The 12892-nt window shown below is 38.4% G+C and overlaps 1 protein-coding gene across 1 annotated transcript in view; it reads left to right on the forward strand.

The window, feature by feature from the left end:
• Window positions 1–8842, forward strand: part of Vps35 (VPS35 retromer complex component) — a 34605-nt gene extending 25763 nt beyond the window's left edge. The window contains exons 13-17 of the mRNA XM_028755545.1: window positions 471–593; window positions 4729–4908; window positions 5527–5766; window positions 7090–7233; window positions 7922–8842. Of these exons, the coding sequence (XP_028611378.1) occupies window positions 471–593; window positions 4729–4908; window positions 5527–5766; window positions 7090–7233; window positions 7922–8101 (867 nt within the window). The 3' untranslated portion in view covers window positions 8102–8842. The remainder of the gene's footprint in view (window positions 1–470; window positions 594–4728; window positions 4909–5526; window positions 5767–7089; window positions 7234–7921) is intronic.
• Window positions 8843–12892: the final 4050 nt, after the last annotated feature.

The following is a 12892-nucleotide window of genomic DNA, read 5'->3' on the forward strand; positions in this document are numbered from 1 at the left end:
CAGGCAGCCTTGCTGGTCAGTCTCCACCAGCATGGTTTACTGTTCCTTGAGTAGGGGCCTTTTTCTTAAAAGTTTCAGCTATCTGGGACTTGTAAGTTTATTTACTTCCTGAATCTTAGGAGCTTTTCTCCAGGATGGAATGTTTCAACAGATTGCTACGGCAGCAGTAAAGGATAGATAGTACTAGAATCTACTGTTACATGTAAGTCTGATTTGCTTCATCAGCCTGCATTCTTTATCAAGTATGAAAAGAGCGTGTATCTGTTCTTGACTAGTTACCTGTGTAAGCTTTCAGCTTGCTTGTATATAAAATGGGTTAGTATTTTAGAGTGATTAATATAGGAAGCGTGTACCTCAATAAAACCTGGTCTATCATAAAACAGTAGAAGTACAGAATAGAGTTCTCATGTAATTTTGTAAACAAATAATCCTAATGTGGAAAATTATTTTTAAATTTTTTTCTTTGTCAGATTTTGAATACGGCACGAAAACATTTCGGGGCTGGTGGGAATCAGCGGATTCGCTTCACACTGCCGCCTTTGGTATTTGCAGCTTACCAGTTGGCTTTTCGATACAAAGAGAATTCTCAAATGGTGGGTTTACTTTGAAATTTGTCACTACATTTTTCCGTCTTCTTTATTGTATCTTCTAAGTTGTAGAAAAGCTCAAGTACACACACAAAAAAATAGGTGGTAATGATATCGGATCCCACTTTCAGGAACTCCTGATTCGTTTATTACTCACCCTTTGCTGTTCTTAGCCGACACTGGTGATCTGCACACTGGCTGAGAAATCACATAACAGCACTTGGAAGTATGAGACTGTGTAACTTTGCCTATTGATAAGGTCCAGCATCATATAATCACTTCTCAAAAAAGCTTGTAATTGAATAATGTTATGAAGTACTTGCATGCAAGTACTCCATGAGATGGTTTCTTTCTAAAGTAGGATCATGGCTTGTCTTATAGAAAATACCTCAGTCTCATATGTATGGAAGTTGAACATTCAGGTTTATGTTAAGGAATAAAGCTCAGTAAACTTGATTTCTAATATTTTTTTAAAAACATTTTTATCTTAATACTCTTACCAACTTATATACCAGGTTTTTCTCAAGATAGCTTCTGTTCTATTTTCCAGCACTTTATGACTGGGTATCTGTTACTATAACAATAAAAGTAGCCATATTATGAAGCTATAATGATCAAAATAGTATAGTGCTAATAGAAATATATGCAAATAGACCAGTGGAACTGAGGAGGTATCTAGAAAACCAAGCATATGTGATCAGATTATCTGTTTTTGTTTGGTCTTTTGTTGTTGTTGTTTTGAGATAAGGTTTCTCTGTGCAGACCAGGCTGGCCTCAAACTCAGAGATCCACCTGCCTCTCCTCTCAAGTGCCAGGATCAAAGGTGTGCACCACCCTTTTCCATCTAGGGGATCATCTTCCTTAAATCCCTATTCAGTGCCAGAAACACAAGGGGAAAGGGGCAGTTTTTAATGAAGGGAACCAGAAAACTGGATATCCACTTGTAGTGGAATGGAATTGGATCTTTATCTCACATCATACACAAAAAATGAACTCAAAATGGATTAAGGAACTAAACCTTGATCTTGTTATTGATTTTAGGGAGAAGGGATACTAAAAGCAAAGGCCACAAAAGCAAAAATAGACAAATAGACTGTATAAAACTATAAAGTTTTACACAGCAAAGGAAACAGCAGTGCAATGAGATAGTATATGGAATGGAACAAAAATTTGTAAACCATACATTTTATAAAGGGCTAGATCTAAAATAAGGTGCACTGAGCTGGAGAGATGGCTCAGTGGTTATCACTTTTGCAGAAGACCTGAGTTTGAATACTAGCATCCACATGGTGGCTACAACTATCTTTAACTCCAGTTTGAGGTATCTTTTCATCCCCGTCTTACCTCTATGGGCACCAAGTATACAATATGTTTACATACATGCAAGCAAAGCAGTCATCATAAAATAAAACTAAATCTTAACACTCCATAAAACAAAGTTTTCGAAACATACTTCAATAGTAAGAAAATAAATAACTGGATCAAAAAATGGGCAAAAATGGACAAATAATGCCAGTCTGGGCTACATAATGAAACTCTGTCTCCAAAACAACAAATAATAAATACAGATAAAGGACCTGAGTAGAAGTTTCGCCAAGGAGCACATACAGATGACAGTAGGTCTCAGAAAAGATGCTGAGTAACATTAACTAATCATGACTCATCTTTAGTGACTATTATCAAAGAGACAGGAAAATGGCTAGGAATGTAGCCTCACTGTATGCACAAGACGTTAGGATTAGTCTTTGGGATCACATACAAACAAAAAAATCCTCATGACATGGTGAAAAGGGACCACTGTTAGAATATAAATATAGTGCAGTCACTAGAAAAAAGTATGGACCAGGCATGGTGGCACACTCGTTTAATCACAGCACTCAGGAATCAGAAGCAAGTGAATCTCTGAGCTCGAGGCTAACCTGGTTACACAGAAAATCCCTGTCTCAAAAATAAAAGAAGGAAGAGAAGGAAAAGGAAGGAAGGAGACAGACAGACAGTGTGGAGACTACTCCAAAAATTAATAGTTGGGCTGAAGTGTAGCTCAGTGGTAGAGTACATTATTGGGTACAGTTTTTTTGTTTTGTTTTTTTTTTTGTTTTTTTCGAGACAGGGTTTCTCTGTGTAGCCCTGGCTGTCCTGGAACTCACTCTGTAGACCAGGCTGGCCTCGAACTCAGAAATCCGCCTGCCTCTGCCTCCCAAGTGCTGGGATTAAAGGCGTGCGCCACAACTGCACAGCAGGTACAGTTTTTATTACCAAGAGATTGTATGCTTTCATGTTCATTGCAGCGTTGTTTACAGTGGCCATGGCCAAACACCTCAATGGTGGATAATGAAAATATGATGTATATACGTACACATCTGCGCATATATAGACTGGTACATTATTCTAATGAATAAAATGAAAGAAGCATTTGTGACCATATAGATAGTCCTGGAAGATAGCATCCTGTGTAAAATAAACCAGTTACTAAAGGATACTTATCTCACGTGTCTAATCTAAAACTGTCACCAGTAAACCAGTGGTTGGCAGATTATACAAAACGTTATCACATGAAAAAGTGAGGACCAACAAAAAAGCAAAGGGAGACAGGATTTAAGACACCTTCCCCAAGTAACAACTAGTGCTTATATTGTAACAAGGACTACATACTTGGATTATTGTATTTAATCCTTGTAACAAGTAAAGAGAACTTAACTTTTTATAGAAGTTTGGATGGTATAGTGTGATAAAGTATTTAACCTCACTGGTATTTACAACTTTCTGGAAATTAGATGGCAAAGGGAAAAGAAAAATAATTTTCAGCAATGACAATGTTAAGATTGTAATCTAATAGAGGTAGAAATGTGAATTACTACTACAATTTTAGTACACTGCCAGTGTGTAACTGTAGTGTTATAAATACAGTAATTCCTCTTCTAAGATTTTATACTAAGAGATAATCAGGAAAGTTTTTTAAACTTCATTATGTTTTTGATTATTGTGTGTATGATGGATTGGGATGATGCTGTGGTGTGCATGTGGAGGGCGGAGGATGTGTTCATAGAGTCAGTTCTCTCCCCCTACATTAGGGGTTCCAGGATTGAGCTCAGGTTATCTGACGTATGGCAAGTGTTTGTACCTGCTGAGTCATAGCAATTGGTACATAATTAGGGTATTAATAAAGCTTTGTATATATACTGGCCATTCAGTATGTTTTCACAGATGCTTTTTTTGTTTGTTTGTTTGTTTTTTTTTGTTTTTTTTTTGAGACAGGGTTTCTCTGTGTAGCCCTGGCTGTCCTGGAACTCACTCTGTAGACCAGGCTGGCCTCGAACTCAGAAATCCGCCTGCCTCTGCCTCCCAAGTGCTGGGATTAAAGGTGTGCACTGCCACCACCACCCAGCTCACAGATGCTTTTTAAAGGGGAACAGTATAACCAATTAGATTATAAATGAGTTGAAGGAATATTTCCTTGTCAAAATAATATTAAATAGGGCTGGAGAGATGGCTCAGGGGTTAAGAGCACTGACTGCTCTTCCAAAGGTCCTGAGTTCAGTTCCTAGCAGCAACATGGTGGCTCACAACTATCTGTAATTGGATCTGATGCCCTCTTCTGGTATATATAAAAACAGCTACAGTATGCTTATATAAATATAATAAATCTTTTTTAAAAATACTAAATAACTTAGTATTATGAGGAAACTTGACAAGAAGTTACATACAAATCAATTGTAGTATGAACCCAGTTTTAACTTTTTTTCAGTGATGTGTTTTAAAGTAAACACAAAACTATACACAAATATCTCCACTATATTTACATAGAATAAAAGTGGACAGGAAGACATTAGCAACTGCGTTACCAGGACTGATTGTATTTTCTAAGTTTTTTTGTGTTATTTTCTTCAATTTAGGGATGTTGCTTTTCAAACCATAAAAAGATATATCAAACCTATGTAAATTACAGAAGCAGCAGCTTTAGAAGGGTTTAGTTTTTAAGGAGAGATCCTTCTTGATTTACTTCTGTGTTTCATAAGTGAGAGAGAAGAAAAATGACAGAGAAACTGAACTCAGATTCAGTACTTTTGCTTAGAGGTTTATTAGAAATTTTTAGTAGAATGAACAAATTACCCTTGAACTTGATAGAGTTTTCCTGTTTCAGGATGATAAGTGGGAAAAGAAATGCCAGAAGATCTTTTCATTTGCTCACCAGACTGTTAGTGCTTTGATTAAAGCTGAGCTGGCTGAGTTACCACTCAGACTTTTTCTGCAAGGAGCATTAGCTGCTGGAGAAATTGGCTTTGAAAATCATGAAACAGTAGCATACGAATTTATGTCCCAGGTGAGCTCTCTGTTCCTTCTTGGGTTTTCCTGTTCAATTTGTTGGTTCAGTCACTGGTCTGTTATTTTTGAGGTAATGTACTTGGTATTAACTAGTTTACTGGGTTTTTTTGACAGGGTCTCACTATGTAGACCCGACTGATCTAGAACTCAGACTCACTTGTCTTTGCCTCCTGGATGCTGGGATTAAAGGCGTGTGCCACTATGTCTGGCACTGTCCTTTATCTTTTAATATATGACTAACTCTATCTGACCATGTGGGAATCTTTTCATATGGTAGTCACATTGCCTGTGTAGTGTAGCAAAATTGTTGAGTTGCCAGGAACTGAAGAAATCTAAGACTTACTAGTGGGTAGCTGTGAATGTATTTCATGAACAAAACATTCCTATAGTTCAGTTGAGAAGTATCAGCTCAAGAAAGTTGGATTGGATTTCTTAATTTTAACCTGTTATCAGCCTTTCCATTTTGGCTGTAGCTTGTATCTCTTCACTGAAAGATACACCACGCACTGGGGTGAGTAACACTTGGACCATCACACAGAATGGGGTTTGGAAGAACTTTGGAAAGTGCTCTTGTTGATGGTTGATTCCTGAATGTTCTTTGTTCTATGTATACCAGGCATTTTCTCTATATGAAGATGAAATAAGTGATTCTAAAGCACAGCTAGCTGCTATCACTTTGATCATTGGTACTTTTGAGAGGATGAAATGCTTCAGTGAAGAGAATCATGAGCCCTTGAGAACTCAGTGTGCACTTGCTGCATCAAAACTTCTGAAGAAACCAGATCAAGGCCGAGCTGTGAGCACATGTGCACATCTCTTTTGGTCTGGCCGAAACACAGACAAAAATGGGGAAGAGGTAAGGTTCCTCTTGATTGTTGGAAGAGATAGAATTGGTAACAGGGATTGGTTACCTGTAGTTGTGCTTTAGAAGTGGAACATTGGCTGCCGGGTGGTGGTGGCGCACGCATTTAATCCCAGCACTTGGGAAGCAGAGGCAGTCGGATTTCTGAGTTCGAGAGTTCGAGGCTAGCCTGGTCTACAGAGTGAGTTCCAGGACAGCCAGGGCTACACAGAGAAACCCTGTCTCGAAAAACCAAAAAAAAAAAAAAAAGAAAGAAAGAAGGAAGGAAGGAAAGAAAGAAAGAAAAGAAGTGGAACATTGGGAGCTTGGAAATCTGACAAAGACAATTGCTTTGCTTTATTAGAGGAAATGAATCGGTTGTGATGTTAGCATTTCACCCTGTGGTAAAGGATCTACTTTAAAAAGAATATTGTACAAAAAAGAATATGTACAGCAACTGTTGTAGCTGGCATTTTCTACTTTGTGAGTTCTTTTTTCTTCCACTTTCTCCTCCCCTTTTCTTCCACCCTTTCAACCCCCTAACAGTAAATAAGAGAGAAAAGAGAATAGAGGGGAAAGAGGGCAATTTAGACTACTTCCTGCTGATGAGGGATGTCGAATTCCTTAGGGCAAGTTTGATCTTTGCTGTCAGGATATCTAATTTCTTCTTCATGTCTGTTTGTGCATCACTACTTAACAAACTGTGACCAACAGCAACCAACCAACAACCCTGCTTCTCTGGGCCCTAGCATTTATAAACTATCTGAAAAGTCCCCAGAATTCCAAATATCACACAATTGCAGAAACTACCTACAGCTGGCAGAATCACATCCCTGCTAGAACACAAGGCAAATCATAGTCGGCTGCTGTGGACAGTCTGAAGCAGCCCCCATATCTTACATCTAGAATTAAACCCAAAACATAGTCTTAAAATATTTCTGTAACTTTTTTTAAAGAAACCAAAATATCAAAGTTGTCACTACAGTTTGTTTACTACTAGTTGTAATTTTCATTTGGTTTGTTTATTTTGAGTTGGGATCTCTGTATGTAGCTTTGGGTGTCCTGAAACACACTTTGTAAATTAGGTTGGCCTTGAACTCACACAGAGATCCATCTGCCTGTCTCTGTCTCCTGAGTACTGGGTTAAAGTTAGATATTTGCTGTCACACCTCTCACCAGTTCTGTTTTTAAATGCAGTTACTTTGTTTTAGGGTTTCATTTTATTGTGTCCCTTTGCAGCATAAAAGATCCTTATAGTGTTGTGTTTCTTTGATGGTGATAAAATGTGATATTTCTCATTTATTAATCCTTTTAATATTTTCATGCCCTTTATTTTAGCTTCATGGAGGTAAAAGGGTCATGGAGTGCCTAAAGAAGGCACTAAAAATAGCAAACCAGTGCATGGACCCCTCTCTACAAGTTCAGCTCTTTATAGAGATTCTGAACAGATACATCTATTTCTATGAAAAAGAAAATGATGCGGTAAGTGAAATAGCTCTCTCTTTCTGTAGATTTGATATTTTTAATTTGTGAAATTTTAACTTTGCTTAGTCTTCCTGCAATCTACTTCCATTACCCAGAATCCTTTTCTGTCTGCACAGATTATGCAATTAACAAAATACCAAATACACATTGCCAACTTGTAGGCTTGATTTTTGTCATTGTGTAGCAGTATAGAGTCATTCCTAAGGGCATTGTCCATTGTAGCATTGTGGTAGTTACTAAGATTTTTAGGTTAGGAGCTGGAGAGATGACTCAGTGGTTAAGAGCACTGACTGTTTTTCCAGAAGACTACCCAGCACCCACGTGGCAACTCACAACTGTCTATAACTCCAGGATCCAACACCCTCGTACAGTCATCCCTCACAGAGACATACGTTCTTACAATGCACATAAAATAGAAATAAATACATTAAAAGAGTTTTAGGTTAAATACAATTTTGGTTTTTGTTCTTTCATTGGTTTATGTTGCTCTATAGTTTGAGTTTTTACAGTTCTTACATTTTCCTTAATGAATAGCTAATAGATGTTGCTTAAGCTAAGAATCATGTTCTCATCTCTTTTTCATAATTACTCAGATATTTGATGAAAGTAATACACGTTCCTTAAAACAGTGCTACTAAATTTTCTTTTGTGATACATGCCTGCTACACAATTATTCTTTTTGTAGGTAACAATTCAGGTCTTGAACCAACTTATTCAAAAGATTCGAGAAGATCTCCCAAATCTTGAGTCCAGTGAAGAAACAGAGCAAATTAACAAGCATTTTCACAACACGTTGGAGCACTTGCGCTCAAGACGGGAATCACCAGAGTCTGAGGGGCCAATCTATGAAGGTCTCATTCTTTAAAAGAAGACAGCTCAGCATCCTCCTTTCTACACATCAGAAAGGGCTTCACTAGGTCTCCCTTCCATAGATTGTGCCTTTCAGAAATGCTGAGGTAGGTTTCCCATTCCTTACCTGTGATGTGTTTACCCAGCACCTCCAGACACCTGCAGGACCTTAACTCACTTCATACTTGTTTAAGTCTGTCTGATCACCCCAAGTAGCATGACTGATCTGCTCTTAAACTTCTGTGAGCTGTGAAAATTGAAAGCAAAACCCACTTACTCTGGATACTAATGGAGCTCTTCTTTCTTATTTTTATTTTGATGCATTGTTGATTGTGTATTTTCTTCATTAAATGGGGAATACTAACCCAAACATACTTGTTTCTTTGTTCTCTGGTCCTATCTGAGATTACTTTAGAGGACATGAGTTCTGTGTGTGAAATCCAGCTTGGGCTTTCCCTGAATGCAAGACAAAGCCTATGTGTAATATATTCCCTACAACTAGAATATATTAATGCATGTTGAAGAATTTTAAAGCACCATGGTCAGAAGCAGAAGCTATATTTTGCATATTTGGACTCAGCTATCCATTAAGAACTATGCCATCATCTGGATACATCAAAGTAATTTGATTCTATAAAATAGAAATTTTGTGACTTAATGTAATTTATGTATAACCTCCACTATTGTAAATTTATGTGAAATGCATCACAACTACAACTTTTTCATCAATGAAATAATAAAGTTGCTGTTAACAATTTTGGATTATTTTTGTTTTTTGTACAATTGATGAAGGAAACTAGTAGATCACATGTGGAGTGAGTGCCGTGTAGTCTCTTACTGAACCCTCTTATTTAACGCTGTAGTCTCTTACTGAAGCCTCTTATTCAATGCTGAGGGCCGATTTTGACCCTGTGGAGTGAGTGCCGTGTAGTCTCTTACTGAACCCTCTTATTCAATGCTGAGGGCCGATTTTGACCCTGTGGAGTGAGTGCCGTGTAGTCTCTTACTGAACCCTCTTATTCAATGCTGAGGGCCGATTTTGACAGGTTATGTAACCCAAGGAGGAGGCATGGACTCAGTGATTAGTCACTCAGTAGACTTTTTCTCTGAGGGAGTAAAACTTAATTCTCTGGGGCCAATGAAAAAGGGAGAACACACACACACACACACACACGCATACACACACGGGGGGGGGGGGAGAGGGAGGGAGGGAGGGAGAGAGAGAAAGAGAGAGAGAGAACATGTAACAAGGCTCCAACAAGCTCTACCAACTTTATTTTTCTCTTAGCCTTTTTATATCACCTAAGACAACACAGAAACAGTCTTCAAATTGGATTAAAATCCTTACACAAAAGGAGATTACTACAGGATTATAGATTTATAATCTTTTGAAACTCATACCTAACTGAACATTTTCCATCTTTCTTTCTCTCTGCAATTCATCGTAAGCCTGAAGGAATAATTGTTTTGTCATCGATTAACAAAGCTTATGCAAGCCAAGTCTATAGTAGTTTTCCTAGTGCTTGCCTGACAATTTGTATTTACCGAGCAACAGATCATCTTCTTACATCTTATTCTTCTTGTTCAGCTAAACTGGCTAATTATCGACACACTATTCTTAAAGAATTATTTACTCTTCGTTTATAACCATGTCTTTTTCATGGTACACACTGAAACCTATGATCATAATCCCTAGATCACAAAATCAAGGAACTCAGACCCAACCTAAAATGAATGTTTTCTTTGATCATTAACTTCTCTCAAGTCTGTTTTCTCTTCCAAGTACAATTATGTCTTTGTAACGTGAAAGCTCACTGTACCCCTTTCCTAACCTATGCAGCCCTCACTACAATGAGGGGGCAAATTCTACTTTATTATATTTTTCTGGTAAAGCAATATAAACCATCTCCTTAAACTTATCCATCAACTACCCTAACTCTGTATAACTATTTAAATCAGGAATTTGTAAAATAATTAATTTATCTAAACAATATTTTATGAAAGTTCATCTTCATGTTGTTCTTGAGGAAAGTTGCCCAACAGAGTGAGCTGTCTCCCATGAAGCATTCATGCCAGACTATAGACAGTGTGGGCTTCCCATGCTCATTCATACATACAGGAGGAATATAGCAATGACAAACATGAGAAGGCACAGCAGCAGCAAGAGGCAGTCTAGATTTGAGTGCCCTCGGGGCTCTGCCTCTCTGAGGTACATCCATTGCAGCTGTGCAAAAACAGACTTGATCTCCAGGACGCTATTTTGCCCATCTGCTCGGGATTCACCAATTTAACTCTAGTTTTAAGTACTTAGTTTACTCTAGTTTTAAGTTACTATGTGTTAGATGTTTTCAGCTAATTACTTTCTTCAACCACAGCCCCCCATTTTAAGGTTATGATGAGTTACCATAATATCCCTAAAGGTTCTCTACCTATGTAGTTAACTGTTGTGTAACATTTACTCTTAGAACTGCCTAAAAACACTCGTTTCACTATTGTCCAGTGTAGGGAGTGGTGGAAGGCCTGAATAAGTAAAGTTGGGTAAATATGTAGGGACTGCCAGGTGGAGGACTCTAGTGCTCATCCCCATGTGTAGTAGAGCGTTATCTGGGTGAGGCTCAACAGGAATACCAAAGATTTCCTCTAGAAGCTGAGTATTGTGTTTGTGGACAGTTGCCAACTGTTAGCTTCTTCCTCCTTGGTATTTGCTCACCTACAAGACTTGCTCCCTCCCCTCTGTGTTGTACCTAATAAACACTATAAGGTTTTAGGTTGCTTGGGCTTACCTGACCTGTTGTTCCCAGCTTTCCTGTACCTGTTTGTCCTTTTTTCATTTCCTCACTGGCACTTGTCAGGGCTTCAGGAGCCGACCTAGTATGTTGTGGTAGTTAGATCAGGAATTTGGGAACAGCTTAGCTTGGGTTCAAGGTCAGCCTGTTTTATCACATTTTAGGGTACTGCCATCTGAAGATTTTGTTATGATTGACCTGTCCTTGTACTCCATGATTGTTGTCCTATGGCTCTTTCCACAGTGTAGCTTATGGGTCCTTTTTAACATGGCAGCTAGCTTTTCCAGGATGAACCCCAGAAAGAGTGGGGAAGGGGGCTGTACCACAATACCTTATGATAACCTGATCTTAAAAATCTAGCCCATACTCAGAATGTTCCAAATTTTGTTTTTCTACAGCACAAGCTGGCTCCAAACTTTTGACTCTGCATCTTCCCCTTCAGTGTTAGGATTACAAGCCTCTTCTACCATAAGTCCCCCTGGTTATTTTTTTAAGAATATTTTTAAATTAGGCTTTGAGGGTCTCATATAAGTATACAATGTATTATTTATTTGTTTTGTTTTTCAAAATAGAGTTTCTCTCTGTAGCCCTGGCTGTCCTGGAACTAGTTTTGTAGACCAGACTGGCCTCAAACTCAAAAGATTTGCCTGCCTCCAAGTTCTGAGATTCAAGGTGTGGGTCACCACCATCCAGCTAGGCTACAATCTATTTTAAGTGCACACACACACACGAGATTCCTCCTCATCATGTCCTCTCCAACCCCCAAATAACCCACTTAGTGGTAAGTGCTGCCTACATATTCATAGGTATAGAACCATCCACTGGAGCGAATGTGACTTATAGTGCCCACACCCTGGAAGAAAAGTCCCCCTTCCCCAGGAGCCATCAACTGCTCTTCAGCTAAGGGTGATGTGTTTGTATGTCAAGTTGTCAGTTGTATTGGCTGGTTTTGTGTGTCTTGTTACACTTCCTGAGCCTTGGGTTGAGGGGGTTAAGGTAGGAAGTTGATAGAGATGTCTCACTCAGCACTTTGACTGCTTACAAATTTGCGTGACTTTTTCCACCATAAAAAAGCTGTGATCAAAGGCGAGAGCAGCACTAATCTAGCTTTAAGCACAAACATTTGGAAGGCAGTTATTAATGTGCCATTTAGCAAAACAACAGTTAGGATCTTTTTAAAATACTATTTCAGCTCCACTGTTCGTTACAGATCTGTTTAAATTATGTATTTATTAAATCTTTGTTTAACTTTGGTAGGTTATACCAAATACACTAGAAATTCATCCATTGCATTTAGAATTTCCAGGTTAGTGAATTATATTTTTTTTGCAATTGTAATACATTATTTAGTATTTTCTCATGTAACTATGATTCTGTTTGCAAGGAGGGGTTGACACATAATTTCGGTATAACCCCAGCTATCCTGGAACTCACTAAGTGAGGTTGACTTTGAACTCACAGCGATCTATCTACCTGCTTCTGCCTCCTGAGTTTTTGGGTTAATGGTGTGTCACCTTGCTTGGTCTTGTGATCCTAATTTTATAGTCATTTTTACATTAAAATATGATTATAGCATTCTGTTCATTCTATTTTGTTCCTCCTCAAACTCCTACCATGCCCTATGGCCTCCTCCTTTGTTGTTGTTGTTCTCTCTCTGTCTCTCTCTCTCTCTCTCTGTGTGTGTGTGTGTGTGTGTGTGTGTGTGTGTGTGTATAGATACAGTTTGCTAAGTCTATTAAGTATTGTGTGTACATGATTTCAGGGCTGATCACTTGGTGTTTGTTGTGGTTTGAATGAGAATGGCCCCCATAGGCTCATGTTTGAATACTCAATATCAAGTTAGTGGAACTCTTTGAGAAGGAAATGTGCCTGTTAGGTGGGGTGTGTCACTAAGGATGGGCTCTAAGGTTTTAAAAGCCCACACCAGGCCCTATGTCTTGTTTCTTCTTTTCTGTCTCTCTCTTCTGCCTACAGATAGGATACAAAGCTCTCAGCTACTGCTGCAGCACCATGCTTGTCTG

Source organism: Grammomys surdaster, unplaced genomic scaffold (genome assembly GCF_004785775.1).
Source record: "Grammomys surdaster isolate TR1022 unplaced genomic scaffold, NIH_TR_1.0 126063, whole genome shotgun sequence".
Lineage (NCBI taxonomy): Eukaryota > Metazoa > Chordata > Mammalia > Rodentia > Muridae > Grammomys > Grammomys surdaster.